Below are 27,235 nucleotides of genomic sequence, written 5' to 3' on the forward strand. Positions count from 1 at the left end.
TGCATCTCTAAAGTGCTGGGATTCCGGGCGTGAGCCCCCGCGCCCCGCCAGACTCTGCATCTCTAAAGTGCTGGGATTCCGGGCGTGAGCCCCCGCGCCCCCCCAGACTCTGCATCTCTAAAGCGCTCCCAGGGATGCTGATGCTGCCATCTGGGGGACCACACTTGGAGTACTGCGGCCCTGGCAAACCATCTCTTCCAGGAAGCTGCATCTTGCTCTGCCTTCCTCCCCTGCCAGCAGCTCAGCCCTGATCATCTCTCACCTGAGGCCCTTACAAGCCTTCCAATCAGCCTCTCTGCCTCTGACCCCTAGGCCTGCACCCCGTCCTCTCCTGCACTGCGGCCCGGCGCTGTCTAACTGAGCGGCCTGGGTTACGTTTCAGCATCCCCCATGTGATTCCCTGCTGTCCACACCAGCAAGTCTCTGAGTGCAACCCGCAGCCACCTGCGTCATAATCAGCTGAGCTGCTAGTGAAGGGGTAGATTCCTGGGCCTCGCCCCTGACAGATCCTATCCCAGTCCCTGCGGGAGGGGCTCAGGAATGCGGCCAGTTCACCAGCTGCCCTGCCAAAGCCTGGCTACCTCTGGGCCTAGAGGCTTGAGAATGGTCAAGCAGCTCGCCCTGGCTCCCCTGGGAGCTACCCCAGCCTGGAGCGCTGCACACCAAACAGGGGTGGTGGAGCTCCTGGCCATTCCCAAATGCCCCACACCCAGCAGCGCCTGGACCGTGCTCACGCGGGTTCCTCGTGACATGGACACACCCCCTTCCCCATCCTACCCACGTCCCCAGCCTAGGCCTCGTTCCCACTCCCCCAGCACGCCCCAAGCCTCCAAGGGAACAAAGAGAATGCTCTTCCCTTTCTCCAGAAGCCCAGCACCCGGGCCACATAGTCAAGCGCTTTGTCTTTGAAACATAAAAATAGCTATAGAAGGGCTCCCGTGAGCTGGCATCGGCCAGAGAGAGAACATTTCCATATAATTAGAGCTTACCCTTTCATATGGAAAGTTAGACATTTCTCTGTCTACGGAGCCTACATAGAATATGTAATTTGACCTTCTTTGGGGTAAACTTTGGCTTGTCTTTGGGATTATATAGGAAATCCCTCGAGGGCTTTTAAAATGTAAAGAACAGAGGTCCCATAACCTAAGTGACCCCGGAATGCAATTTGGGTTTTTTAAGTCGCCTTTTTAGAGCTCCCTGTGTCCTCCCCTCCCTGGTCATAACTGTCTGACAGCAGCCACACAAACAAGCTTATTAAAATTGTGTTTTTTTTGGCCGGGCACGGTGGCTCACGCCTGTAATCCCAGCACCTTGGGAGGCTGAGGTGGCTGGATCACCTGACAACAGGAGTTCGAGACCAGCCTGACCAACGTGGTGAAACCTCGTCTCTATTAAATACAAAAAATTAGCCAGGCGTGGTGGTATATGCCTGTAATCCCAGCTACTTGGGAGGCTGAGGCAGGAGAATCACTTGAACCCAGGAGGCGGAGGTTGCAGTGAACCTAGATCGCGCCACTGCACTCCAGCCTAGGCAACAGAGCGAGACTCCATTTCAAAAAAAAAAAAAAAGTGTGTTTTTTAATAAAGTAAGTAGAGTCCGAGGTGGTGGTGGGCTCTTCCACAGGACCACTGCCTGAGCTCTCACACCTGACTTTATCAATTCAAAGCTGTGGGCATCACCGGGTACAGATAACCCATGCGGGAGGAGGAAAACTGTTGCTACACTCTAGCCTAGAAGGTTTTTAACAGCCTGCACAACTGGCCAAATCTTACAAGATAAAAGGTAATGGGAACACATCTAAAACTTACATGTGGGTCCCTAAATCCAACTATGCAAGTACAGAGGTGGGTGTGTGGAGCAGCACAGGGGACAAAAGACGCTGGGCCACCAGAAGGGCCAACGTGACTGTCCCCCGAGTGAACAGAAATGCCTCTAACATGCAAGCGAATGGTGCAGCCCAGCCGGCCGGACCTCACCTGGCCGTGCTAGGAGGCAGTGGGAAAACAGCATGCTGTGGTGCCCAGGATGCCAGCAGGCACAGCACCACGTCCACGGGCACCGCCTGTTCCCATCCTACGGGATGCCACAGCATCAGACGAGACAGCCCGTGTGAAGCGCCGAGAACAGAGTCTGGCTCCTGGGAAGGCTCAGGAAATGCCGAGAGCTCGGCAGAGACACCCACGTGGTGCTGGATTCCACACAGGAGGAACGGACGGGCAGATGTGGAGCTAAATGACGGTAAACAGCTACGAAGTGCCTGTGCTCTAGAAATGGCCAATTTGATCATGTCATGGGATAAAGTTTCAAAATCAATAAAACCGTGATGAAATGATCAGGAATAAACCTATCCAGAAATGTTCAAGGCCTAAAAGAGAAGCACAGGCTGAAGAACAAGGAGCAAATCTGAACGAGGGAGAGGTGTGTCCTCCTGGGCAGGTCTCGAGAGAGGAGGAGGGCGGTAAGGACGGGGAGAAGAGGCTGCAGGCTTGGAGTTCAGGAGGAGGATGAACTCCTTTGGTCAGGAGGGGCCCACTGACCAAAGGTCCTAGGAAGAAAAGCCAAAGGAGGTGAGGTGGGGCAGGGGTGTTTGCAAAGGATAGAAAAATCTACAATGGCAGAGTATGGTGCTTAAGAGCACTATGTGACCTAGGCCAAGCTGCTTCACTCTGGGCGCCTCAGTTTGCTCTTTAGGATGGGGATGACGACAGCAGCACCCATCTACAGAGATGCCAGCACTTGTCACCACGAGAAGCACCTGAAATGCTTGGGGAAGAGGGGTGGTACTTACTGTGTGTGTCTCCAGATGACTGAGCTAGACCACCCAGAACACATTACAGGGAGGCAGAAGCTGACAGGGGGGCAGGAAGTACTGTCTCCAGGGCTGTCTTGAAATCATTGGGCTGACTTTGTAGGTAGTGAGACACCCATCACTGGAGGCATCCGAGCCAAGCCCAGATAAAACAAATATCAGAAACATTTTTAACTCCATTTCTCTGAGTCCTAGCCTCTAAAAATACCCTCCATGACACCCTGTGTGCTGCCAGAGCCTTGGTTTTCGCCCTCTTCTCCCCAACTCTTAGCTACGTTCCGGTGGCGGCGGGGGGACGGGGCGTCCCAAGCCACTGCACTGGGTTTTGGTTTCGCTATGTTGCCCAGGCTGGAGTGCAGTGGTGCGATCTCAGCTTACTGCAACCTCCACCTTCCGGGTTCAAGCAGTTCTCCTGTCTCAGCCTTCCCAAGTAGCTAGGACTACCGGCGCACACCACCACACCCAGCTAATTTTTGTATTTTTAGTAGAGACAGGGTTTCACCATACTGGTCAGGCTGGTTACAAACTCCTGACCTCAGGTGATCCACCCGCCTCGGCCTCCCAAAGTGCTGGGATTCCAGGATGAGCCACCATGCGCAGCCTGCACTGGGTTTTGGACTGGCTGTGTTAGCATCACCTGGGGCGGGGGTGGGTCACTTTAGAATGAGTCCTGGCTAGGCCCACAGCAGGCTTTTCCACCCGAATACTGGGGCCGCAGCTCATGAATCTCTGTGTATCCATATCCTGGGCTGGGTCAGCTCTCCAGGGTGGAGATGGTTGGGCAAGCAGCCTCTGGGGGCAAGCTGGGGCTCAGGCCTCCCCTTGACCAGCTTCACAGAGACACACACTGAGGCAGACTGACCTCCAAACTCCCAGCTGAGACGCCAGCTCCCCACGTGGGGGGCTTACAGCTGATGCAACTGGTGGCTCGCTAAACACACCTCGACAGCATCAATGACCGCTTCCCTACAAACCTCAAGATCCTAAGCACCCAGCCTAGGTCAGGGGTCCCCAATCCTAGCAGCTGTTCCTGCTTCCTGAAGACCCCCCCAGCCCAACTCCTCCAATAACAATATTCATCTCCGACCCAGTCCCACCAGCTTCCCTCACCCTCCTTCCCATCACACTGCCCATGGGGAGCCCCGTGGTGCAGGGACTTTGCCACTGGCCTTGCGAACACATGGCTTGGAGCCCCTCCTTGGCCCACTCTCCGGGGCCCTCTTGGGAGCCTCGCTAAACATCTGGGCATAGAAAGAACCTCACCCTCACCACAGATGGGAGCAGACACAGAGAGCCTCAGACCCCCAGTGGTCTCAGGGGCCCACTGACCAAAGGTGGCTGGAATCGCTTCCCCACCTCCACCTGCAGCCTGGCCTCTGCCCTGGCTGGCTACCCATAGCAGGCTGTTGCCATGGGAACAGCAGAGCTGTTGAGCTGTGACATCATGGCAGGGGTGAGGTCAGGGAGAGCTGCAAGCCAGCCAGAGGGCAAGCGTGTAGATTAGGGGATCAATCATAAAGATTTGGCTCAAGCAGCCAGGAGCCACGGGGGCATTTGAAGGCGCCTGTTTAAGGAGGTGTGGGTGAACAAGGACAGTGCAATGTACAAATGCTTGTGGCCATACCAGGCAGAGGACAGCTTCCTGCCCCCAGCCGGCAGCATGGAGACCTCCCGGGGTGTCATTCTCTCTGAGCTGTCAGGCCATTAAGGAGGTACACTTCAAGGTCAGCGTTCCTGACAACGCTTGCCATCCCTTCTCCTGTAGGGACAGCATCTGTTCACGCTTCTAAACAGCTCCAGAAAGCCATCGTTAAGCTGAAACCCACTGGAGGCGGGGGAAGAAAGAATCCCGTCAACCACCTGCCCACACAGGAGGAGAAGCCACACATACTCGGCCTCGTTTGAGGGCTAGTTCCCCACAGACGGTTTGATCAGAAGGATGGGTGAGGGAAGCTGGCAGGGCGAGGCTGGGGATGAACATGGGGCACTGGGGGCGTCTGGCTGTTGGGGGGGTCTCCAGGAAGCAGGAGTAGCTGCTGGAGCTGGGGACCCCTGACCTAGTCTGGGTGGTTGGAATCTTAAGGTTTGCGGTAAAGTGATTACTGGCATTGTCAAGATATGTTTTTTGTTTTGTTTTTTAGACAGTCCTGTTCTGTTGCCCAGGCTGGAGTACAGTGGCACAATCTTGGCTCACTGCAATCTCTGCCTCCCGGGTTCAGGTGATTCTAGTGCCTCAGCCTTCTGAGTAGCTGGGACTACCGGTGCGTGCTACCACGCCCAGCTAATTTATAGATAGATAGATAGATAGATAGATAGATAGATAGATAGATAGATAGATAGAGATATAGATATATAGATATATAGATACAAATATATATATATATATTTTTTTTAAGCAGAGATGGGGTTTTACCATGTTGGCTAGGCTGGTCTTGAACTCCTGACCTCAAGTGATTCCCCTGCCTCGACCTCCCAAAGTGCTAGGATTACAGGCATGAGCCACTGCGCCCAGCCCAAGATATGTTTTAGTAAGCCACCAGTTGGATCATCTGTAAGCAACTCACTAGAAGCTTCTAGCATCCTCCACAAATTTGACAACTGAGAAATACGGCTGGGGAATCATGATTTGGGTCCGAAGAAGTGAAAGCAACAATCCTCAGGGTGTTGTTTCGTGAAAGAAGAAGGTAAACAGCAGGAACTCGGCTGAGGTTTCCAAATCTCGGGAAGGATGAATTCTCAGGAGAGCTGAACCTGAGACAAAGCCCTTTGTCCTGGGCTGGAAGGATCCTGGAAAGGTCATCTGGTCCCTGACTCAGGGAAGGGAGGCATTCTCCCCGCAGGAATGTTCTCAACCACAGTCCACCGCCACCCCTTGCCCCCACCCATTTTTGGAGTCCATCTTCTCAGCCCTTGAGGATTCATTTTATGTCAGCTTGACGGGCTAAGGGATGCTCAGACAGCTGGGAAAACGTGATTTCTGGGTGGGTCTGGGAGGGTGTCCTGGGAAGAGACTAGCGTCTGAACCGGGGGACTGAGTAAGAAGATCCCTCCTCGCCACGGGGGGCGCCATCATTCAATCTGTTGAAAGCCCCGACAGAACAAAGAGGCAGAGGCAGAGGCAGGCAAACCCTCTCTCTGCAAGAGCTGGGACATCCAGGCTGGGCGCGGTGGCTCACGCCTGTAATCCCAGCACTTTGGGAGGCCGAGATGGGCAGATCACCTGAGCTCAGGAGTTCGAGACCAGCCTGGCCAACATGGTGAAACCCCATCTCTACTAAAAATACAAAAATGAGCCGGGCGTGGTGGCGCACACCTACAGTCCCAGCTACTCAGGAGGCTAAGGCAGGAGAATCACTTGAACCGGGGAGGCAGAGGTTGCAGTGAGCCCAAATCGCACCATTGAACTCCAGCCTGGGCAACAAAGTGAGACTCCATCTCAAAAAAAAAAAAAAGAGAGAGAGAGCTGGGACATCCATCTTCTGCCTTGGACCTCAGAGCTCCTGGGCCTCAGGCCTTTGGGCTCTAGGACTTACCCCAGTGGCCACCCCGCTTCTCAGGCTTTGGGACTCAGGCTGCATTACTGCACCAGTGACCCTGCTGCTCCAGCTCGCAGACAGCAGATTCCAGGACCTCCCAGCCTTCATACGTGCATGAGCCAATTCCCACATAAATCCCATCTTACACAGCTGGATGGAGCCTATTGGTTCTGTTTCTCTGGGAAACCCTAATACGGCCCTATAGATACAAAATCTTCTCTATGCTTCTTCCTCGGAGAAGATCCCTACATCTTTTATCCTCTCAGCGTGGCCTGGACGCCCATCCTAAGTAAGGCAAGCAGAAAGGTTCCAGTGAGGAGGAAATAGCACGGGGCCCAATAGGATGGCACGCTGGGCCTTCGATGGCCCTTGCAGAATGTCCGGCACGACTCCCAAGCGCTCGTCAGGTCTTTTCTGGACTGAGGACATCTCCCTGAAGCCTGGGCTGTCCTGACACTGCGTTGGCAAGCCCCAGAAGGCAGCCCATCCTCTGGATTAATCCGCCCTGCTAAATGTTCTCTCTGGCATGGGATTCCCTACTGGCCTGAGGCCAACTCAGCCTTGAGAGTCTGGGTCCATACTACTGTTGACTGCAATTAGAACCACATATTAGCAAATCCTAGCTTTTAAAAATTACAGGTACAGGCAGACCTCAGACATACTGTGCGTTCATTTCCCTCCCACAGAATCACAATAAAGTGAATATTGCAATAAAGTGAGTCACATGACTCTTTTGGTTTCCCAGTGCATATAAACGTTATGTTTACATTGTACAGTAGCCCAGTAAGTGTGCAATAACATTATGTCTTATCAATGCACATATTTTAATTTACAAATACTTTATCGGCCAGGGGCAGTGGCTCACGCCTGTCATCCCAGCACTTTAGGAAGCCAAGGCAGGTGGATGGCTTGACCCCAGGAGTTTGAGACCAGCCAGGCGACACAGTGAGATCCTACCTCTATAAAAAAAACTGAAAATAGCCAGGCACAGTGGTGCGCACCTACAGTCCCAGCTACTCAGCAGGCTGAGGCAGGAGGATGGCTTAAGCCCAGAAGTTCGAGGCTGCAATGAGCTAAGATCATGCCACTGCACTCCAGCCTGAGCGACACAGCAAGGTCCTGCCTCAAAAAAAAGAAAAACCCAAACTTGAAGAAATAAAAATACAAATACTTCATTGCTTGAAAATGCTAATGATCGTCTCGACCTTAGTGGGTCCTAATGGTTTTGCTGGTGGAGGGTCATGCCTCCACGTTGATGGCTACTGACTGATCAGGGTGGTGGTTGCTGAAGATTGGGGTTGGCTGTGGCAATTTCTTGTTTTTCTTTTCTTTTCTTTTTTTTTTTTTTTTCTGAGACAAAGTCCCGCTCTGTTGCCCAGGCTGGAGTGCAGTGGTGTGATCTCGGCTCACTGCAACCTCCATCTCCCAGGTTCACGCAATTCTCCTGCCTCAGCCTCCCGAGTATCTGGGATTACAGGCATGTGCCACCACATCTGGCTAATTTTTGTATTTTTAGTAAAGATGGGGTTTCACCATGTTGGCCTGGCTGGTCTTGAACTCCTGACCTCAGGTGATCCAGCCGCCTCAGCCTCCCAAAGTGCTGGGAGCCACCGTGTCTGGCTGGCCATTCCACTTTCTTATTATTTGTGTGTTCACTTGGGTAGCATTTTTAAATTTCCTTCACATTCACAACTTGGCTGTTTGGCACAAGAGGCCTAGCTGTCAGCCTATCTTGGCTTTCAACACACCTTCCTCACTAATAAGCTTAATCATTCCTAGCTTTTGATTTAAAGTGAGAGAAGTCTCGCTCTGTCTCTCACGCTTGAATGCAATGGTGTGATCTCGGCTCACCGCAGCCTAGAACTCTCAGGCTCAAGCGATCCTCTCATCTCAGCCTCCCGAGTAGCTAGGACGATAGGCATGTGCCACCACACCCAGCTAAGTTCTTTTTTTTTTTTTTTTTGAGAGGGAGTCTCGCTCTGTCACCCAGGCTGGAGTGCAGTGGCGCAATCTCGGCTCACTCCAAGCTCCGCCTCCTGGGTTCACGCCATTCTCCTGCCTTAGCCTCCCGAGTAGCTGGGACTACAGGCGCCCGCCACCACGCCCGGCTAATTTTTTGTATTTTTAGTAGAGACGGGGTTTCACTGTGTTAGCCAGGATAGTCTCGATCTCCTGACCTCGTGATCCGCCCGCCTCTGCCTCCCAAAGTGCTGGGATTACAGGCATGAGCCACCACGCCTGGCCTAAGTTCTTTAATTTTTTGTGGAGATGGGGTCTTGTCGTGTTGCCCAAGCTGGTCTCGAACTCCTGGCCTCAAGGTGATCCTCCTGCCTTAGCCTCCCAAAGTGCTGGAATTACAGGCATGAGTCCCCACGCCCAGTCCCATTATAGGGTAATTAATTGGCCTGATTTCAATATTGTTGTGTCTCAGGAAAGAGGGAGGCCTGGGCAGAGGGAGAGAGACCAGAAGCCGCCAGTCGGCCAGTTGGTGGAGTTGTCTGAACACAGACAACATAGATCAATTAACTTTGCCATCTCATGTGGGCACAGTTCATGGTGCCCCAAAACAATTACAACAGTAACGCCAAAGACCACTGATCACAGATCACCATAACAGGTATGATAATAATGAAAAAGTTTGAAATATTGCAAGAATTATTAAAATGGGACACAAACACATGAAGTGAACACATGATGTGGGAAAAAAATGGCACCGACAGACTCACTCAACTCAGAGTTGAGCCAGCCGTGATATTCAATTCATAAAAATGCAGTATCTGCAGAGCACAATATAGCAAAGTCCAGTAAAACAGGTGCACCCGTGGAATTCACATTCATTCTAGAGCAACTGGAAAATACACACTTGCCAGAGAAAGTCTAATGTCCCTTCATGTGTCTAAACGTTCTGGCCAGGTGTGGTGGCTCACGTCTGTAGTCCCAGCACTTTGGGAGGCCGAGGTGGGAGGATTGCTTGAGCTCAGGAGTTTGAGACCAGCCTGAACAACATGGTGAAACCCCATCTGTACTAAAAATACAAAAACTCAGCTGGGCATAGTTGGTGTGTGTCTGTGGTCCCAGCTACTTGGGAGGCTGAGGTGGAAGGATTGCTTCAGCCCAGGGAGCAGAGGTTGCAGTGAGTAGAGATCGCACCACTGCACCCCAGCCTGGGTGACAAAGCGAGACACTGTCTCAAAAACAAAAAAGAAAAGACAAAGCTATACCATGTGATGCCTGCAGAGCATCTGATGCTGTGATGTATTTAACCACGCCCCTGCTACTGTATATATAGGTGCTTCTAACATTTCCCTAGATAAGCAAGACGGAGATGAATATCCTTGCAGCTAAATACTTCCATGTGTCCTAAATTATTTCCCTCAGAAAAACACCGAGATCTAGGGCTGCCTGATCAAAGGGAAGACTTATTTTTAAAGTCCTTGATCACTGCTGCCAAAATGCCCTTCCATGCCTCTAAACTACTCAAGTTAAGGCAAAATATACCTGTCGCCAAGCCCTTCTGAGGACAACACGCCTCTTGGCCAAAAGGAGCAAAGTGTCCAAAGCTGTGAAATCTAATCCTCTTCCCAGGGACTCGAGCCAGGATCATTCCCCTTGGATTCCTGGCACTGCCACTCTGTGGGTGACCTTGGGCAAGTCATCGGCTGCTCCCCCATCCAAACACCTGCCTTACCTCCCACGCAGAGCCACTGTAAATAAAGAAGATGTGAAGTCCTTTGTGCTGAAAAGCCCTCGACAATATTTTTATGCATTTGCCTGTTTGTTTTATCCCTGCTTTCTAGAACTAGTGCACAGAAGGGAAGACCACCGCAGACTGTTCCTTTATTCCCTGCCCTGGAGCCAACTGGGCCAAGCGGACAAGCCCTCACAATGGAGAGTCAGCGGCCAGTGATGCTCACCCCAGCTCCACCCCGACCCCATTCCTCTTGGCATACTCGGTTTCTGCCGGGGATGGGCAGGCTGGTCCTTGGCTTCTGGGGTCAGCTCAGGATTGAGGATGAAATGCGAGGAGCACCCCCAGAAGAGAAAGTGCTGAACCAGGAGCCCAGGAGAGTCATGTGTGTGCATGTCCATCTAAGCCTTTGCCCCAAAACAGTAGGTAGGTCAGGTGCAGTGGCTCATGCCTGAAGTCTTAGCACTTTGGGAGGCTGAGGTGGGAGGATCATTTGAACCCAGGAGTTTGAGACCAGACTGGGCAGCATAGCAAGATCTGGTTTCTAAACACAAAAGTAAATTTAAAAATTAGCCAAGTGTGGTGGCACACACCTGCAATCCCAGCTACTCAGGAGGCTGAAGTGGGAGGATTGCTTGAGCCCAGGAGGTTAAAGCTACAGTGAGCTAGGATCACGCCACTGCACTCCAGCCTGGGTGACAGAGCAAGACCCTTATCTCTTAAAAAAATAATAATAATAATAATAAATCAAGGAGCCCATGTGTCCCCAGAGCTCTCCTGCCACAGTGTCAGCACATGCCTTCTGAGCACATGCCTTCTGAGCCTTCAGGTCCCGTTGGACCTGAAGCCCATGAATGACCCCCCCCAGCCCAGTCCTTTCTCCCTAATGTCACATCAAGTGCTGTGTCACTGAAGCACCCTGTACCCCATCACGTGGTGCCAGAGGCCTGGGCATGGTGCAGCTGGACCCCCAGCTGCCGTGTGACCGTGGGCAAACGGATTATGTCACCTTCCTAGTGTTAGAGAGACCCAGTGGTGACGAGTGTCCTCTGAACACTGTAATGCTCAGGTCTCATCCGGTTTCTGTACATGCTCTAGACGTGCAGCGTCATGCTACTGCTCAGGTCTCATCCGGCTTCTGTACATGCTCTAGACGTGCAGCGTCATGCTACTGACACTCCAATACCCAGCCTTGCTGGCACTCCTGGCTTTCTTCCTTGTTCCCCCCCCCCCCCCCCGCCCGCCCCCCGCCAACATTATGGGACCCAGGCCGGGCACTGTGACCCAGGAAGTGTGGATTCTCAGCTAGCTGGAGCAAACAGGGCACTAGGGCACAGAAAAGGCAGAGTCACACACCTGGAGGTGGATTGTCCGTCTAGTACTGGGACCCAGTGTGATGCTTTAAGGAACACACCTGCCATCCTTATGTGAGCTGGGCTGGGCCTTTCTTTTTAATGGACACATAATAATTGTAATATTTATGGTGTATATAGTGATGTTTAGATACATACAATGTATAGTGATCAGATCAGGGTAATTAGCACAGCCATCGTCTCAAGCATTTCTTTCTTTGTGGTGGGAACATTCAATGTCCTCCAAGCTATTTGAAACTATACAATATACTATTGTTAATTTCTTCGTCTTTTCTTTTTTTCTTTTTTTTTTTTTTTGAGACACAGAGTCTCGCTCTGTAGCCCAGGCTAGAGTGCGGTGGCGTGATCTCGGCTCACTACAATCTCCACCTCCCGGGTTCAAGCGATTCTCCTGCCTCAGCCTCCCGAGTAGCTGGGATCTGAGTAGCTGGGATCACAGGTACGCGCCACCATGCCTGGCTAATTTTTATATTTTTAGTAGAGACGGCGTTTCACCATTTTGGCCAGGCTGGTCTCGAACTCCTGGCCTCAGGTGATCCGCCCGCCTTGGTCTCCCAAAGTGTTGGGATTAAAGGTGTGAGCCAGTGCCTGGCCTATTTTTAATTACATTAATCCAACAGTGACATGGAACACTATAACTCATTCCTCCTATCTAGCTGTAATTTTGTATCCTTTAAGAAATCTCTCCCTCTCTCCTCCCCCAACCCTTCCCAGACTCTAGTATTCTCTGTTCTACTTTTGACTTCGATGAGATCAACTTTTCTTTTTTTTAGCTTTCGCATATGAGTGAGAACATGCCATGTTTAACTTTCTGTTCCTGGCTTATTTCACTTAACGTCTTCCAGTTCCATTCATGCTGCTGCAAATGACAGGATTTCATTCTGTTTTATGGCTGAGTAGTATTTCATTGTGTAGATGTACCAACATCCACAATGAAATACTATTTCATTCTTTAGCCATTCATCTGTTGTTGGACACCGAGGTTGATTCTGTATCTTGGCTATTGTGAACAGTGCTGCCAGGACCATGGGGGTGCAGGTGTCTCTCTGATACACTGATTCCCTTTCCTTTGGATAAATGCCCAGTCGTGGGACTGCTGGATCATATGGCGGTTCTATTTGTAGTTTTTTGAGGAACCTCCACCATAGTGACTGTACTACTTTACATTCCCACCCACAGCATATACGAGTTCCCTTTTCTCCCCTTCCTTGCCTGAGCTGGGCCTTTCTGATCATCTGTCCCCGTCCCTTGAACTCTTGATCTGGACTGAGGGAAGAAGGGCGGCAGAGGCGAGCTGGGGAGCAGGGAGGAACCAGGCTGTCGCAGGAGAAACAGAACATCGTGAGCCAGCCATGTGGAATGGAAAGGGGAAGCTGATCTTCCTGCCCCACGCTCCTGCCTTTCTTCCTTAAGGGCTCCTTGGACAGAGGCTGCAGGTTTCTCAGAAGCACTGTTCAGGATCTCAACATCCTAAGAGGGGCTGGGACAAACTAACTATCGAGCCCCTCCAGTGCTTTTGTTGTTGTTGTTGTTTTGTTGTTGTTGTTGTGTTTTTTTTTTGAGACGGAGTCTCACTCTGTCGCCAGGATGGAGTGCAGTGGCGTGATCTCAGCTCACTGCAACCTCTGCCTGGGTTCAAGTGATTCTCCTGCCTCAGCCTCCCGAGTAGCTGGGATTACAGGTGCCCGCCACCACACCCAGCTAATTTAAAAAATATTTTTAGTAGAGACAGGGTTTTGCTGTGTTGGCCAGGCTTGTTTCAAACTCCTGACCTCAAGTGATCTGCCCACCTCGCCCTTCAAAAGTGCTGAGATTACAGGCATGAGCCACCCCACCCGGCCTCCACTTGACTCACTCATCAAAAATTTAATTGGTAGGGTGTGGTGGCTCACGCCTATAATCCCAATATTTTGGGAGGCCGTGGCAGGTGGATCATTTGAGGTTAGGAGTTCAAGACCAGCCAGGCCAACATGGTGAAACCCTATCTCTACTAAAAATAAAAAAGAAAAAAAAAAATTGAGCTGAGCATGGTGGCACATGCCTGTAATCCCAGCTACTGGGGAGGCTGAGGCAGGAGAATTGCTTGAAGCCGGGAGACAGTGGATGCAGTGAGCCGAGACTGTGCCACTGCACTCCAGCCTGGACGACAGAGTGAGACTCTGTCTCAAAAAAAAAAAAAAAATTAATCTCCCATGGCACCACACTGAAGAGTCTGATCCTGCTTTTACAGAAGAGGAAACCGAGGCTCAGAGAGGCACACAGTCGGGATTCAGAACGAGTCCCACTTGACTCCAAAGCCCAGGCTCTTTTCTTTTTTTTTTTTTTTGAGATGGAGTCTCGCTCTGTCGCCCAGGCTGGAGTGCAGTGGCGCGATCTCGGCTCACTGCAAGCTCCGCCTCCCAGGTTCACGCCATTCTCCTGCCTCAGCCTCTCCGAGTAGCTGGGACTACAGGCGCCCACCACCACGCCCGGCTAATTTTTTTGTATTTTTAGTAGAGACGGGGTTTCACCGTGGTCTCGATCTCCTGACCTTGTGATCCGCCCGCCTTGGCCTCCCAAAGTGCTGGGATTACAAGCGTGAGCCACCGCGCCCGGCCCAAAGCCCAGGCTCTTTTCTCTAATACTTTTCATGTCGTCTCTTTTCTCTGAAATGTCCATTTCCTCATTCTGTCCCTGGTTAAGCAGCAGCTGTTGACGGGTGCTCTGACCAGGCCTCCGCTACCATGACGGGCCTTGGCAAAGCCTGCCCCACTGCAAGTTTGCTTTGCCACATCTGTGCCAGGAAAGCCCAATCAATCTCTCCCGATTACAGATCAGAAACGGCCGAATAAACTCTCAACCCAAGCCAGATTCTGTCCCTGAAGATGCAGTAGGGGGGTCTCGGTACCCACAGAACATCCCACCACAGAAAACCAGGCTCCAGCCTGCAAGTCCATCTTCCCTGCTCTAGCCCACCCGTGTGCTCAAGAGCACAGAAGAGGCTGGTGAAGGCATCGCATCTTCAGCATGGGCTTGGAGAATGACATCCTGCAGGTTCCACTTCTTCCCAGGCCAGGCCACCTGCTTGCTTCTGGAAAGCAGGTAACAGGCAATCCGGGGAGAGGGGAGCCAGCCACACATGGACTGGGAAGCCCAGACCTGTGCCATCAGCCTGCGATGACTTAGGCTGGGGATCCGAAAAGGCTTCTATGAACGGCCAGCTGGTAAGTAATTTAGACTTTGAGGCCCATACAGTCCTTGATCACCGCCATTCAACTCTGATGCTATAGCACAAAAGCCACGTGGGTTTGGCCTTACCAGTGGGCGTGGCTGTGTTCCAAGAAAACTTTGTTTACAACAGGCCAGGCACTGTGGCACAAGCCTGTAATCCCACTACTTTGGGAGGCCGAGGCGGGCAGATCACCTGAGGCTGGGAGTTCCAGACCAGCCTGGCCAACATAGTGAAACCCTGTCTCTACTAAACATACAAAAATTAGCTGGGTGTGGTGGCAAAAAGAAAAAAAAAATATTTACACCAACAGGCCATCAGCCCAGTGGTGGGTCTAGTTTGCCAACCGCTGGAAAAAGCCAGCAACATTTTGAGAGGCCGACTGCCGGCTACAGGACCTCGCCATACCAACAAGGGCTGAGACCTGTGGCTCTGCAGGGCTCTAACAACAGCGTTTGACCTGAGTCTATCCAGGGAAACATCAGGTGAACTCACGTTGAGGCCCTACTCTGGAAGCTGCAAAATTAGAGACGATGGCTGCGCGGCTCTGTGAATGTACTCAAACCACTGAACTGTGCACTTTAGAGGAGTGGCCTCATGGTATGTGAATTACGTCTCAATAAAGCAGCTCGAAAGCAGGCTGGGTGCAGGGGTTCACGCTTGTAGTCCCAGTGCTTTGGGAGGCCGAGGTAGGAAGACGGCTTGAGCCCAGGCGTTCAGGACTAGACTGGGCAACATGGCAAAACCCCGTCTCGACAAAAAATGTAAAAATTAGCTGGGTGTGCTGGCATGCTCCTGTAGTTCCAGCTACTAGAGAGGCTGAGGTAGGAGGATTGATTGCTTAAGCCCAGGAGGTTGAGGCTGCAGTGAGCCATGATCATGCCACTGCACTCCAGCCTGGGTGACAGAGCAAGAACCTGTCTCAGAAAAAAAAACAAAAAAAACAAAAACCATAGGCCAGGCACGGTGGCTCACACCTGTAATCCCAGCTTCTCTGGAGGCTGAGGCAGGAGAATTACTTAAACCCAGGAAGCGGAGGTTGCAGTGAGCCAAGATTGCACCACTGCACTCCAGCCTGGGCCACGGAGCGAAACTCTGTCTCGGGGGAAAAAAAAAAATTCTAGGCAATGGATACAATCAGGGCGATTTTTCTTTCTTTTTGCTTAAGTGTCTTTTCCATGATTAACACGTATAGTTTTGTAATTATTTTAAAGTTAGACGGCATTTGGGACATGAATGGAGAGACAGAGAAGTTTTCTTTAGGATGGAGAGAGGCGGAAGGGACGGATTCCTCTGAGAGGGTGCACGGGCTGACCTGGGAGAGCAGGCAGCTGCGACTAGCACTGGGGACTGCCTGACTTCCCCTTGTGTCCTCAGAGGCACAGATTATACCCCAATATTTTCTTGCTTCTTGAGAAGATTATTGGCATTCATCTGCCTTCGAAACTTTGGCTATGCTTTTTTTTTTTTTGAGATGGAGTCTCGCTCTGTCTCCCAAGCTGGAGTACAGTGGCCCATTCTCGGCTCACTGCAACCTCTGCCTCCAGGGCTCAAGTGATTCTCCTGCCTCAGCCTCTTGAATAGCTGGGATTACAGGCACCTGCCACCACGCCCGGCTAATTTTTGTATTTTTAGTAGAGATGGGGTTTCATGATGTTGGCCAGGCTGGTCTCGAACTCCTGACCTCAGTGATCCACCCACCTTGGCCTCCCAAAGTACTGGGATTACAGGGATGAGCTACCACACCCAGCCGAGCTGTTTTTTTTTTTTCTTTATAAACAGAGTCTTGCTCTGTCCCCCAGGCTGGTACAATCATAGCTCACTGTAGCCTCAAACTCCTGGGCTCAAGTGATCCTCTCACTTCAGCCTCCCAAGTAGCTAGACTACAGACACGTGCCACCAGCCCCTGCTAATTTTTAAATTTTTAATTTATTTTATGTAGAGATGAGGTCTTGCTATGTTGCCTAGGCTGATCTGGAACTCCTGGGCTCAAGTGATCCTCCCGCCTCAGCCTCCCAAAGTGCTGGGATTACAGGCGTGAGCCACCACGCCTGGCCAGTCTGAGCTTTTTTTTTTTGAGATGGAGTCTTGCTCTGTCACGCAGGCTGGCATGCAGTGGTGCGATCTCGGCTCACTGCAACCTCCGCCTCCCGGGTTCAAGTGATTCTCCTGCCTCAGCCTCCTGAGTAGCTGGGATTACAGGTGCCCGCCACCATGCCCAGCTAATTTTTGTATTTTTAATAGAGACAGGGTTTTACCATATTGGTCAGGCTAGTCTCAAACTCCTGACCTCGTGATCTGCCCACCTCGGCCTCCCAAAGTGCTGGGATTACAGGCACATGCCACTGCGCTCGGCCCAGTCTGGGCTTTTGAAAGTACTATGCTCTGAACATTTTTCTAGGTCATAAACACAAATCTGCAATATCATTTGAAATGTCTGCTCACTCTGTTGCGGTAGGGAGAAAGCTTAACTGATTTAGTTTATCTCCAGCAGACAGGCAAACCTCATGAACAAGGCCAGCCTCAGGAACTCCTCTCCCTCCTCGGTGGCTCCATCCGTCACCCATAGAGTTCCAGCCCAGCTCCACGGCCTAGACTATCCTTCCCCAAGCCAACGTCAGTCTGAATCAGCACCATTCTGTTGACATACCTCCTTTTAAAAGCCGTCTCTCTCTTTTTTTTTTTCTTTTTTTTTTTTGAGACAGAGTCTCACTCTGTCACCCAGGCAGGAGCGCCGTGGTGCGATGTCGGCTCACTGCAACCTCTGCTTCCCAGGTTCAAGCGATTCTCATGCCTCAGCCTCCTAAGTAGCTGGGATTACAGGCGTGCACCACCACGCCCAGCTAATTTTTTTATTTTTAGTAGAGATGGAGTTTCACCATGTTGGCCAGGCTGGTCTTAAACTCCCGACCTCAGGCGATCCACACACCTCGGCCTCCCCAAGTGCTGGGATTCCAGGCATGATTCCACCGTGCCCTGCCTAAAAGCCATCTCTTCCTTTACTCTGCTATTTCCTAGCCGGGTGACCCTGAGCAGGTTCCTTAGTGGGCCTGTGCCTCGGTTGGATCGTCTGTACAATGGGGATGAGGATAGGGAAGGAAATGGGTTGACATTAGTGAAGAGCAGAAATCCAAGCCCTTGGCACCTCTGCCAGCTGTTGTTGTTGCCATAGTCATTATCACCATGTCATGATTCACCTCTCTAGCTGCTCCCCGGCCTCCCTCAGGGCGGGGTGGGGAGGAACAAGAACACCAAGACAGGGAGAGTCAGGGTTTGATGCAGAAAGAGCTGGTGTCCCCCACTAGCTCCGAGAGCTTCCTGGGAGGCAGGAAATTCGCCTCTCCTTTTTGGCGGTGTGGAAGCGGAGGCAGAGAGAGGCCACCTGTCCCAGATCGCTCTGCTGGACTCAATCTGGGGCCAGCATTTGACCCCCGCTCACCCTGTTTGCTATGAATGTCAGCTCCCCTCGCTACTGCTGGCTCCCTTCCCCCTCAACGCTCCGTTTCCTGTTCCCTCCAAGGCCCCGTTACACAATTTCCACTGTCTGCTCAAGTTCTAGCTCAAATCCCTCTCGCCGAGACTTTCTGGTCACCAGATTCCAGCAGAACTCAACGGAGACCTCTACCCGCCTGAGCTCCTGACCAGGATGGAGGGCATCTGGCTCCCGGGCACTGGGTATCTCCTTCTGTGTCTGCCCGCGACCCATGGCCCCGCCCAGGGCCTGCCTTCCATCTCCTCGGTCTTCCCCACTGCAGGTGGGAGCTCTGCTCCCCTGGTAACTGCGAGCCTCTCAACACCACCTTCCTCCTCAGTGTCATCCCCCTCCTGTCTGCCCCTCTCTGTCTCCCCCAGTGCAGGGGCCATAAAGCCTTCCCTGGAGTCCCACTACCGGGTCTCCGGGCTTCGCTGCTCCGCCTGGGCTCAAGCCTGGCCATACTTTGTTCTAATGACTCTGTCCCCCTGTGGTACACTCTCTACCACAGCCACCCTGGGCTCCCCACACCCACCCCAGGACCTTTCCTCAGGGCTTATCTTAGCTGTGATAAGATCCACCCCTCAGGGCCCACAATCTCAACAGTGTCCTAACCTCGATAACAGTCTCTAGCAAGAGGTGCAGCCTGCAAGATGATCTTCGCATTTCTGCGCTCACTTCCTTGAAGACGGGCACCATGGCTTTGGAGTTCGAGACCAGCCTGGCCGACAGGGTGAAACCCCGTCTCTACTAAAAATACAAAAATTAGCTGGGCATGGCAGCGCACACCTGTAATCCCAGCTACTCGGGAGGCTGAGGCAGGAGAATTGCTTGAACCCAGGAGGCGGAGGTTGCAGTGAGCCGAGATCTCACCACTGCACTCCAGCCTGGGCGACAGAGCAAAACTCCGTCTCAAAAAACTAAATACATTCCTTGAAACACTTGCCATAGTATTTTTGTGTATGGTAGGCACCCAAATTCTATTGTAAAACAAAATATAAAAACCCTTAAGTGAATAAATTCTGTAAGAAGCAGGTATTTAAGACACAGACACCAGGCCCTTCCTAACTGGTGAGGTCTGGAGTTCCCTCAGGCCATGTGTGGTCCAGCTCTGATCAGAGTCTGAGATGAAAGAGCAGCTGCTGTCTACAAAGGACGCCTTCCCCACGGAAGACAACCACAGAACCTCCCAGGTCTTTGGAGCCATCCCTGAGACCAGCTAGGAGGCCAAAGGACACTGATGGCATCCTTTCCCCAGAGCTGGTTACAGATCTGCCTCGGACTTCCCTCGGGGTAGTAGTGTCTGAGCGGACCCTGGCTGTCCAGGGTGGCCAAGTGCAGAATGAGGGTGGGAGAGGAGAGAAAGGCAAGATCGTTACCATTGCTCAGCTGAGACTAGGCAGATACAGCAAACAGAAGACTCGAAACCTATAAAAAGACTCCTTTTAAATGGCAGTGACTTGACCTTTGAAGGGCCACAGGCACCTTTGAGAAGTTGGCGGCTGCCACTGTCCACAAAAAAACACACACGCGCACACACACAACTTCACTTACAGTTTCCAGGCTTGTGACCACCCCCAAACCAGCCAGGCCTATCTCTGGCTGGGTGTTCATACACTCCGAGTTAAGACCCCTCTTTTATAAAGACTGTTCCTCAATTTGCTTCTTAGCGCAAACACACTCACGACCTGACTTGCTGGGGCTCTGAAAGCTTTCCCTGGGCTCCAGTCTGACCTGGCTGGCCGGGGAGCAGCTTAGCCCTCAGCTGTAAGGTGGGATTCATCCAGGCAGGGTCTCTGTGCCCTTCCCTCTGCTGCTGCACAGCCACGCCCCAACAAATGCACAAGGGCACCAGGGCGTCAGGGCACAGGCTCCGGGGACTCCAGCCCGCTCAGGCTGCAGGAGTCCAGGCAGGTGGGCCCTGGGAGGTCCTGGGGACACCAGCTTCACCCTGCCTGCCACTCTGAGACATCCATGCTCCAGACCATCTCTCCATTGGGAAGTCTGGGTCTGCCCCTCTTCCCTCCTCCCAGCAATCTCAGGGCAGCTCATCTGCCTGCTTACTCCACCCCCCAACACTGAGGTGGTCAGTCTCCACACTTTCTGTTCAGACCCATGGGCAACAAAAACAAAACCTTGGCCAAGCACCCACAATATCAGATATTCATTAAAAAAGTATATACAGGCCGGGCACCGTGGCTCACACCTGTAATCCCAGCACTTTGGGAGGCCAAAGTGGGCAGATCACTTGAGCTCAGGAGTTCAAGACCAGCCTGGGCAACATGACGAAACCCCATCTCTACAAAAAATTCCAAAAATTAGCTGGGCGTGGTGGCTGCTTGGGAGACTGAGGTGGAAGGATCGCTTGGGCCCAGGAAGTTGAAGCTGCAGTGATCTGTGATTGCACCACTGCACTCCAGCCTGGGTGACAGAGCGAGACTCCGTCTCAAAAAAAAAAATGATATTCAGAGTACAACTCTGAATCCGTATGCTAACTATTCATAACATTCCTAGCACCCAGGCTGTACTGGGCACCCCTCTGGAGATGACTGGTCTATGCCAACTTTGGCAGGCGGCAGCAGCACCTGGAGAGTCCTGAAACTGGTGCCACCCCTAGGCCCGCTCCAGCACGCGGATTTAGGCGGCTGCCTTCTACCAGGCTCCCTGGGCAACGCCTGCTGTCATTCCACAGCCAGAACATCCTTGGTGGCTGCGTGGGCCCCGGGATGGAATGCAGATGCCGCGTGACAAGCCAGAGCTTGGCCCCAATCTCCTTGTGGGTCCCCCTGAATCTCCAGGCTCCTCTTTGGCCTACTCTGCACCCAGTACTCTCACCTTTCCTGGGGCAGTTGGTCCCTTGGCTTAGAACACCTGTGCACACCCCGCCCTGCTGCCGCTAAATGACCAGGGGGTTACAATCCCCAGCGCCGTCCTCCAGATGTGGCTTCTTCACCCTCCCTAACCTTGATTTCTTCACTCTGCCCTCCCCTCTTGAAAAAGACCATCTGCTGGGCGCGGTGCCTCACGCCTGTAATCCCAGCACTTTGGGAGGCCGAGGCGGGCGGATCACGAGGTCAGGAGATCGAGACCATCCCAGCTAACACAGTGAAACCCCATCTCTACTAAAAATTCAAAAAAAATTAGCCGGGTGTGGTGGTGGGCACCTGTAGTCCCAGCTACTCGGGAGGCTGAGACAGGAGAATGGCATGAACCCAGGAGGTGGAGGTTGCAGTGAGCCAAGATAGCGCCACTGCCCTCCAGCCTGGGGATAGAGCGAGACTCCGTCTCAAAAAAAAAAAGAAAAAGAAAAAAAGACCATCCTAGCCACGCAGCCACTTGCCCTCGGTCCCTGGTTTGTGAGCCTGTGCGTGCACCGGGGGACAGAGGGAACGTCCAGGGTACGCACCCCTCCTGCCCCTGCCACTGCCACGTCTGCCTGTCTTTGCTTCCTTCTTACCTCCTCCTCCCTGCTGTTGCATCCGTCCTCGCAGCTGCCTGGGAAGCCTCGGGCAGACCCCTTGGTTGTTTCGGAACCCAAGAGGTTCACCCCTACACGCGACTCCCACCGCATCGAGTCAGTGGTTCTGCATCAGGACTGGAGACGACGGCCTGCGCCTCTCAGTCTCCCAGGAGTCATCTATGCGCTGTTCTCCATGTGCTCAGACGTCGCCACAGGGTCTGAACCTCTCAGCCCACACCAGCGGCATCTACCTAGCAACCTGGCTGTGACAGCAGGGAGGAGGGAGGCAGGTACCGGAGCCCACCTGCGCTCACAAACCACAGGCCGGGACCGCGTAAGTGGCTCTGCACCCCCAGAAGGGTGCAAATGGCGGAGGCCCGAGAGGCTCCCAGGCTGGCACTGTCCTCAGATCCCCAGATAAGGAGAAACGTGTGTTGTCGGGAGAGCTCCTTCCAGCACCTGCCATACCTCCAGGCTGCGCACAGCTCTCCCTGCTCTTCCAGTCTCCCTGCCTTGGGAGCTGCCAGTAATTCAGGGGCCAGTGACTCCCCGCAGTGACTCCTCTGGCAGATCCTGTCCCTCCAAGGACACTGTTCAAAACCAAGCCGAAGAGCCTCAGTTCTCCCCACAGCTCCCTCCTCAACCTACCATGGGGCCTTCTATCCTCACATCTTGCAAATGCATTTCACATTGTCACATGATTACTTCTGAATTTTGGTTATTTCGAAAGTTTATCTGTTGTTAATTATTTACCCAAACCACACTGAGTGGACTGACTTTATACCACACCCGGGCAGTTGAGGAGGGGAGGCCTGCTCACCATGCCGGGCAGCAGGAACCCCCTTCCACACTGCCTGGTGCTGAGATGTACCACCCCCTGCCTCCCCCACCACAGGGATAATGTCTTGCTTCTCCCTTACGTCCCCTGGGACAGAGGCAGCCACTCCATAATTGCTTGTTGAAACACAGACAAGCCCAATATGAAAATCAAGATGAACAAAACTGACAATACAGATCGATCACATACTTCGCACAACGAGTCGCCAACAGTTTCTTTAAAAAGAGCCACCCCCACCCCCTCGCATGGAAGGCCTGACCCAGCTCACATGAATCTGATGCTGTGTTGCTTTTCCTGAGCACGTGTCCTGAAGACAGAGCCATTTTTGACTGCGTGCTGTGTGTTTTCTGGGGTGGCCCCTACTATCTGGTCCCTGTCACTGTATCCCCCAGGAACCAGGTTACCCTTGGCTGTTCACCCCAGGAAACAGCAGGTGTTCCCCTCTTGGTTGTGGACCCCTCTCTAGCTGGAGCTGGAGCTCCTCGGGGGGTTTGCAGAGGACAGCTTCTGGAGATGGGAACATGTGAGGAAGATGTCATCGCAGAGGTCTTCTAGGATAATGTGTGGCTTTAGGTACTGCCACCCAAGCCAGAGGAGAGGTTTTATTCTCTGCATCCAGAGAGCTCCTGGCTTTACCCTTGAGTCCAGTAACAGGCCCAAGCAGCCTGAGTCTGCCAAGTAGCTCAGCTGGCTAAGTGGCTCCAGGCATGGTACTGCCTGAATGGTGAGCCCAAAGCTAATTTCCAGCCAGATCCCTGTAGCTGTGCAGGCTGGCAGTAGATGTGAAGGATTTCACTGGGTGAGAGGGAGCCGGGCCAGCAGCGCGTTTGAATAGTGCTGTAACTGAGACACAAAATGCTTCCCGTTTGTGCTGGCCTTGCTGGAAAGGACAAGGACCTGGGGCCTTCCAGGAAGAAATCAGGTCATCTCTTACCATCCCTTATCCTAAACATCACCACCTCATAATGAATTATCTTTGCCGACCACAGTTCCGGTCCTACCAGCTGCAAGAGCTGCTAGGGAGATACCTCCCAGAAATCCTTAGCCGGGCAGACAGAAATCTGACTGTTTCTTAAGCCAATTGCCTCTTGTAGACACCAAGCCATTTAACAAGCCTGCATGCAGCCAAGAGTAAAAGGAGCCAGCTTGCCACATAACAAGCCAGGCTTTATTAACCCCCACTGTACCCCCTTTCTGAGACCCCTAGGTCACAGCCCTGGTTAAATCACCTGTGGGCCTTTTAAAACTGCAAAAGCCGAAGTCTGAGCACGACCCTCTGTATCTGCAAAGGGACCCAGACCTGAGCAATCTTTAAGAATCTTACAGGCAATTCTGCTCTGAGCCAGGATGGGAACCATTGCTGAGAAAGTCACAAACCTGCATCGCTTCAAGGAAAATCGAATACTAGAGAATAGACAGGCCACTGTCATCCCTGTGGGATTTGTTCTGGGGCCCTACCCTAGGATGTCCTGGGTTGTTTATCCCAAGTTGGTTGAGCACGGAAAGGGTGACTGGGAATAAGAGAAGGCAGCCTGGTGTATGGGCTGAATTGTGTCTCCCCTCAAATGCACATCTAGTCAGATCCTATGAATATGACCTTATTTGGAAATAGGGTATTTGTTGATATATCAAGATGTAAGTCATACTGGATTAGGGTGGGCCCTAAATCCAATGGCTGCTGTCCTTATAAGAACAGGGAAATTTGGCCGGGCGCGGTGGCTCACGCCTGTAATCCCAGCACTTTGGGAGGCTGAGGCAGGCGGATCACCTGAGGCCAGGAGTTCGAGACCAGCCTGGCCAACATGGCGAATTCCTGTCTCTACTAAAAATATAAAAAATTAGCCGGATGTGGTGGCGGGTGCCTGTAACCCCAGCTACTCAGGAGGCTGAGGCAGGAGAATTGCTCGAACCCAGGAGGTGGAGGCTGCAGTGAGCCCAGATCGCGCCATTGCACTCCAGCCTGCTGTCTCCAAAAAAAAGGGAACAGGGAAATTTGGACACAGAGACACACAAGAGAGAAGGCCATGTGAAGACAGAGGCGGAAATGGAAGTGATGTGTCTATAAATGAAGGAACATCAAGGAGAGAGGCCTGGAAGAGATTCTCCCTTGCAGCCTCCAGAAGGAACTAGCTCTGCGGACACCTTTTCAGACTTCTGGCCTCCTGAGCTACAGAGAATTGATTCCTGTTCTTTTAAGCCCCCCGATTTGTGGTCGTTTGTCACAGCGGCCACAGGAAGCGAATGCCCTGAGCTCTGCAGTGCAACTCTGGCATCTGACTGGGCCTCTGAGCCGGGATGGGGTGAAAAGTTTTAGCTACAGGATGATTTTGATGCAAAGATTTAGACACAAATGCCAGGCAACCCAGAAGAGGAGAGTGCTGCGCCAAGCATGAAGGAGGCGGGAGGCACGCACTGCAGCCCTCCACCCTCTGCCATCCTGGATCCACCCCCCACGCAGAAACAGCTCCCAGCTCAGTGGCCGCCTTAACTTATGCCAAGCAAGGACAGAGTGGCTGCCTGGACATTCTCCCACACAGCTGAGGAGTGTGTGTGTGGGGCGGGGTGGGGGTTGGGGGGAGGGGTCCCAAGGCCCAACTCCTACAAATCCAACTCCCAAGTCCTTTTCTCCGAAGCCTCCTTCTGGGCCTTTGCTGCATCCTGCCCCACCACGTGCTGGTCAGCCAAGGAGCCTGGACAGGCCTGCACTCCTCGTGGACCCCCAGAGAAAGGCCCATTATGGCTCCCTCATCAAAGGAGCCTCTCCTTCACCCACAAATCTTGCTGAGCACCAAGGCTAAACTGGGGAAAATACCTCATTTCCCCCAAACTGGATTTTGTGGAAACTGTGACACAGGCACACACCAACGCCTTCCACCCAGGTGGCCTGAGCCACCTGAGACCTGTGATCTCAATAGATTGGTGCAACTGAAAACTTCCCCAGCTGGGCACGCAGCTCCCAGGGCTAACTGGGGTGGGGCAAGAAGCCGTGGGAGGGGTATGGGAAGGGCGTGGCTGACAGCAGGAGAAACAGAAACTCCCACCTCCAGTCTAGGCAGGTGAGGGGGCCCCCGCCTTGCTCCATCTGCCCTGGACAGGTCACTCGACTGAGACTCAGACATAAGAAAGAAGGAGGGCAGGGGGCTCTGAGACCACCTGCTGTGTAGCCAGACTTGCCCCAGGAAAACCATGCTGACCAGCAGGCACCAGGCCTGCAGAGGCTTGAGGTGCAGGACCAGGGTGGAAACTTCGGGCCAGCGGGTTCCTCCCATTTCTGCTGGTCCTTCCCGTCCATGGATCAGAACAAATAACTGGGCCCCTCCTCCCTCCTCCATGGCGCCTGTCTTTTGGGGGCTAGGAGTCCTGAGGTCATGGGTATTTGCTGGGGAATCTGAGCAGCCGCACAGTCCCACGTGCCGGGTCCGGTCACCAAAGTCTCCAGCTTTTGTGGACGTCCCGAAAAAGCGGAACATTCGGGGGTCCCGGTCCCCGCCCAGCCAGTTTGCAAAGCCTCCTGGGCAGGGCACAAGCAAGGAGCCAGGCCAGGAGACGCCACCGGATTTTTCACCTGCCCCTCTGGGCCTGTGGAACCTGCCTCGGGTAGGGCGGGCTTCCATCCCACCCTGGCTTGATCGGGGAGCCCCCAAATGGGGCTGGTGGGAGAAGCCCCAGCAGAGAAGCCCTTCCCCACCCAGCCCCAAGCCCAGAGAAGCCCAACTCCCACCTCATCTGCGAAAGTTTCTTCCTGGGGTCCCCAGTCCTCCAGCCCCCCGCCCCCACGCCGTGTCCCCCACGCTCCCCGCCCCCAGCGCTGGCATCCCAGGGCGCGCCGCCTGCCAAAACCCAAACTGGCTCCCTTTCCTGGGGCTGGAGCTGCGGCGGAATTTTGGTGGAATTTTGAGGTTGAGACGCATCTCGGCAAAGAGAGGGAAAGAAAGGGAGAGGAGGGAGGGGGGAAAGAAAGTCGGCTCTGGGCGTCCACTTGCAGGATTCGAGAAGGCGCCGAGGGACCAGGAGGCGGGCGCTGGGGTCCCTCGGCCAGCGGCGGGCGGGCGGGGCGTCCGCGAACCCTCGGGGTGGCGGGGAGGTGGGGCCCCGCGCGGGGGCTGGGGTCGCCGCTCCTTACCTACATCTGCATTGCAAAACGCCTGTTGCGGGTGCACCGGAGAGCAGCTGCAGGCGTCGGCCGGGCGAAGCAGCGTCGCCAGCAGCAGGAGGCCAAGCGCCAGCCGCAGGGTGCGGGCCGCGGCGCCCATGGCGGGCCGGGGGGCTGGGCGGGCGGGGGCCGCCGCCGGGGGGTCCGGTCGCTGCTCGCGGCGGCGGGCTGGGGGCGCGGGCGGGGGCTGAGCCGGGGCCGAGGCGGGCCCCTCCCGCGCGGCTCACCCTCCTCACCTGCCCCGCTCGGCCGCGCAAACTTTCTCTCCTCTTTGTCTCGGGGGCGCGAGGGGAGGGGCGCGGGGCGCAATTCGCCGGGCGGGGCGGCGGGGTGGGGGGCGGCGGGCGAGCGGCGCTGCGGCTCCCAGCGGCCGCGCTGCCTTCTACGGATGTGTTTGCTGCGGGCTTGGGCCGGGCCGCCGTTTTATTGCGCTCGGAGGATTTTCTGCTCCTCCTCCCGGTGGCTGGCGGCCAATGCAGGCTCCGGGCGCTCCCAGCAGCCCCCTCCTCCCCCTCCGCCCGCGCCTCCCCCCCAGCCCGCGCTTTTGTTGTGCCCGGCCTGGCACGTCGGGGGCTTCCCGCACCACCTGGCGCCCGCGGCCCGCACCCGCGCGGGGGTCCCCGGACGCTCCCAGCCCCCCGACCCCGGTCCCCGCTGCGTGGCCTTCTGCGCCCGGGGTCCCTGACTCAGCGCGTGG

At 53.7% G+C, this 27,235-nt stretch overlaps 2 protein-coding genes across 3 annotated transcripts in view; both read right to left on the reverse strand.

Moving 5' to 3' along the window:
- CEP295NL (CEP295 N-terminal like) overlaps positions 1-2,908 on the reverse strand; it is an 11,397-nt gene extending 8,489 nt beyond the window's left edge. Inside the window, exon 1 of the mRNA XM_032176686.2 lies at positions 2,790-2,908. The gene's annotated coding sequence lies outside the window, so the exon portion shown is untranslated. The remainder of the gene's footprint in view (positions 1-2,789) is intronic.
- Positions 1-26,937, reverse strand: part of TIMP2 (TIMP metallopeptidase inhibitor 2) — a 73,389-nt gene extending 46,452 nt beyond the window's left edge. Inside the window, exon 1 of one of the 2 annotated variants that reach the window (XM_032176687.2) lies at positions 26,509-26,937. In XM_032176687.2, the coding sequence (XP_032032578.1) occupies positions 26,509-26,638 (130 nt within the window). In that variant the 5' untranslated portion in view covers positions 26,639-26,937. Of the gene's footprint in view, positions 1-2,789; positions 2,931-26,508 lie in introns of those variants that run through there. The other variant, XM_058428222.1, reaches the window with a different exon arrangement.
- Between the last annotated feature and the right edge of the window lie 298 nt (positions 26,938-27,235).

The sequence above is a fragment of the Hylobates moloch genome, unplaced genomic scaffold, assembly GCF_009828535.3.
Source record: "Hylobates moloch isolate HMO894 unplaced genomic scaffold, HMol_V3 SCAFFOLD_15, whole genome shotgun sequence".
In the NCBI taxonomy this organism is placed as follows: Eukaryota; Metazoa; Chordata; class Mammalia; order Primates; family Hylobatidae; genus Hylobates; species Hylobates moloch.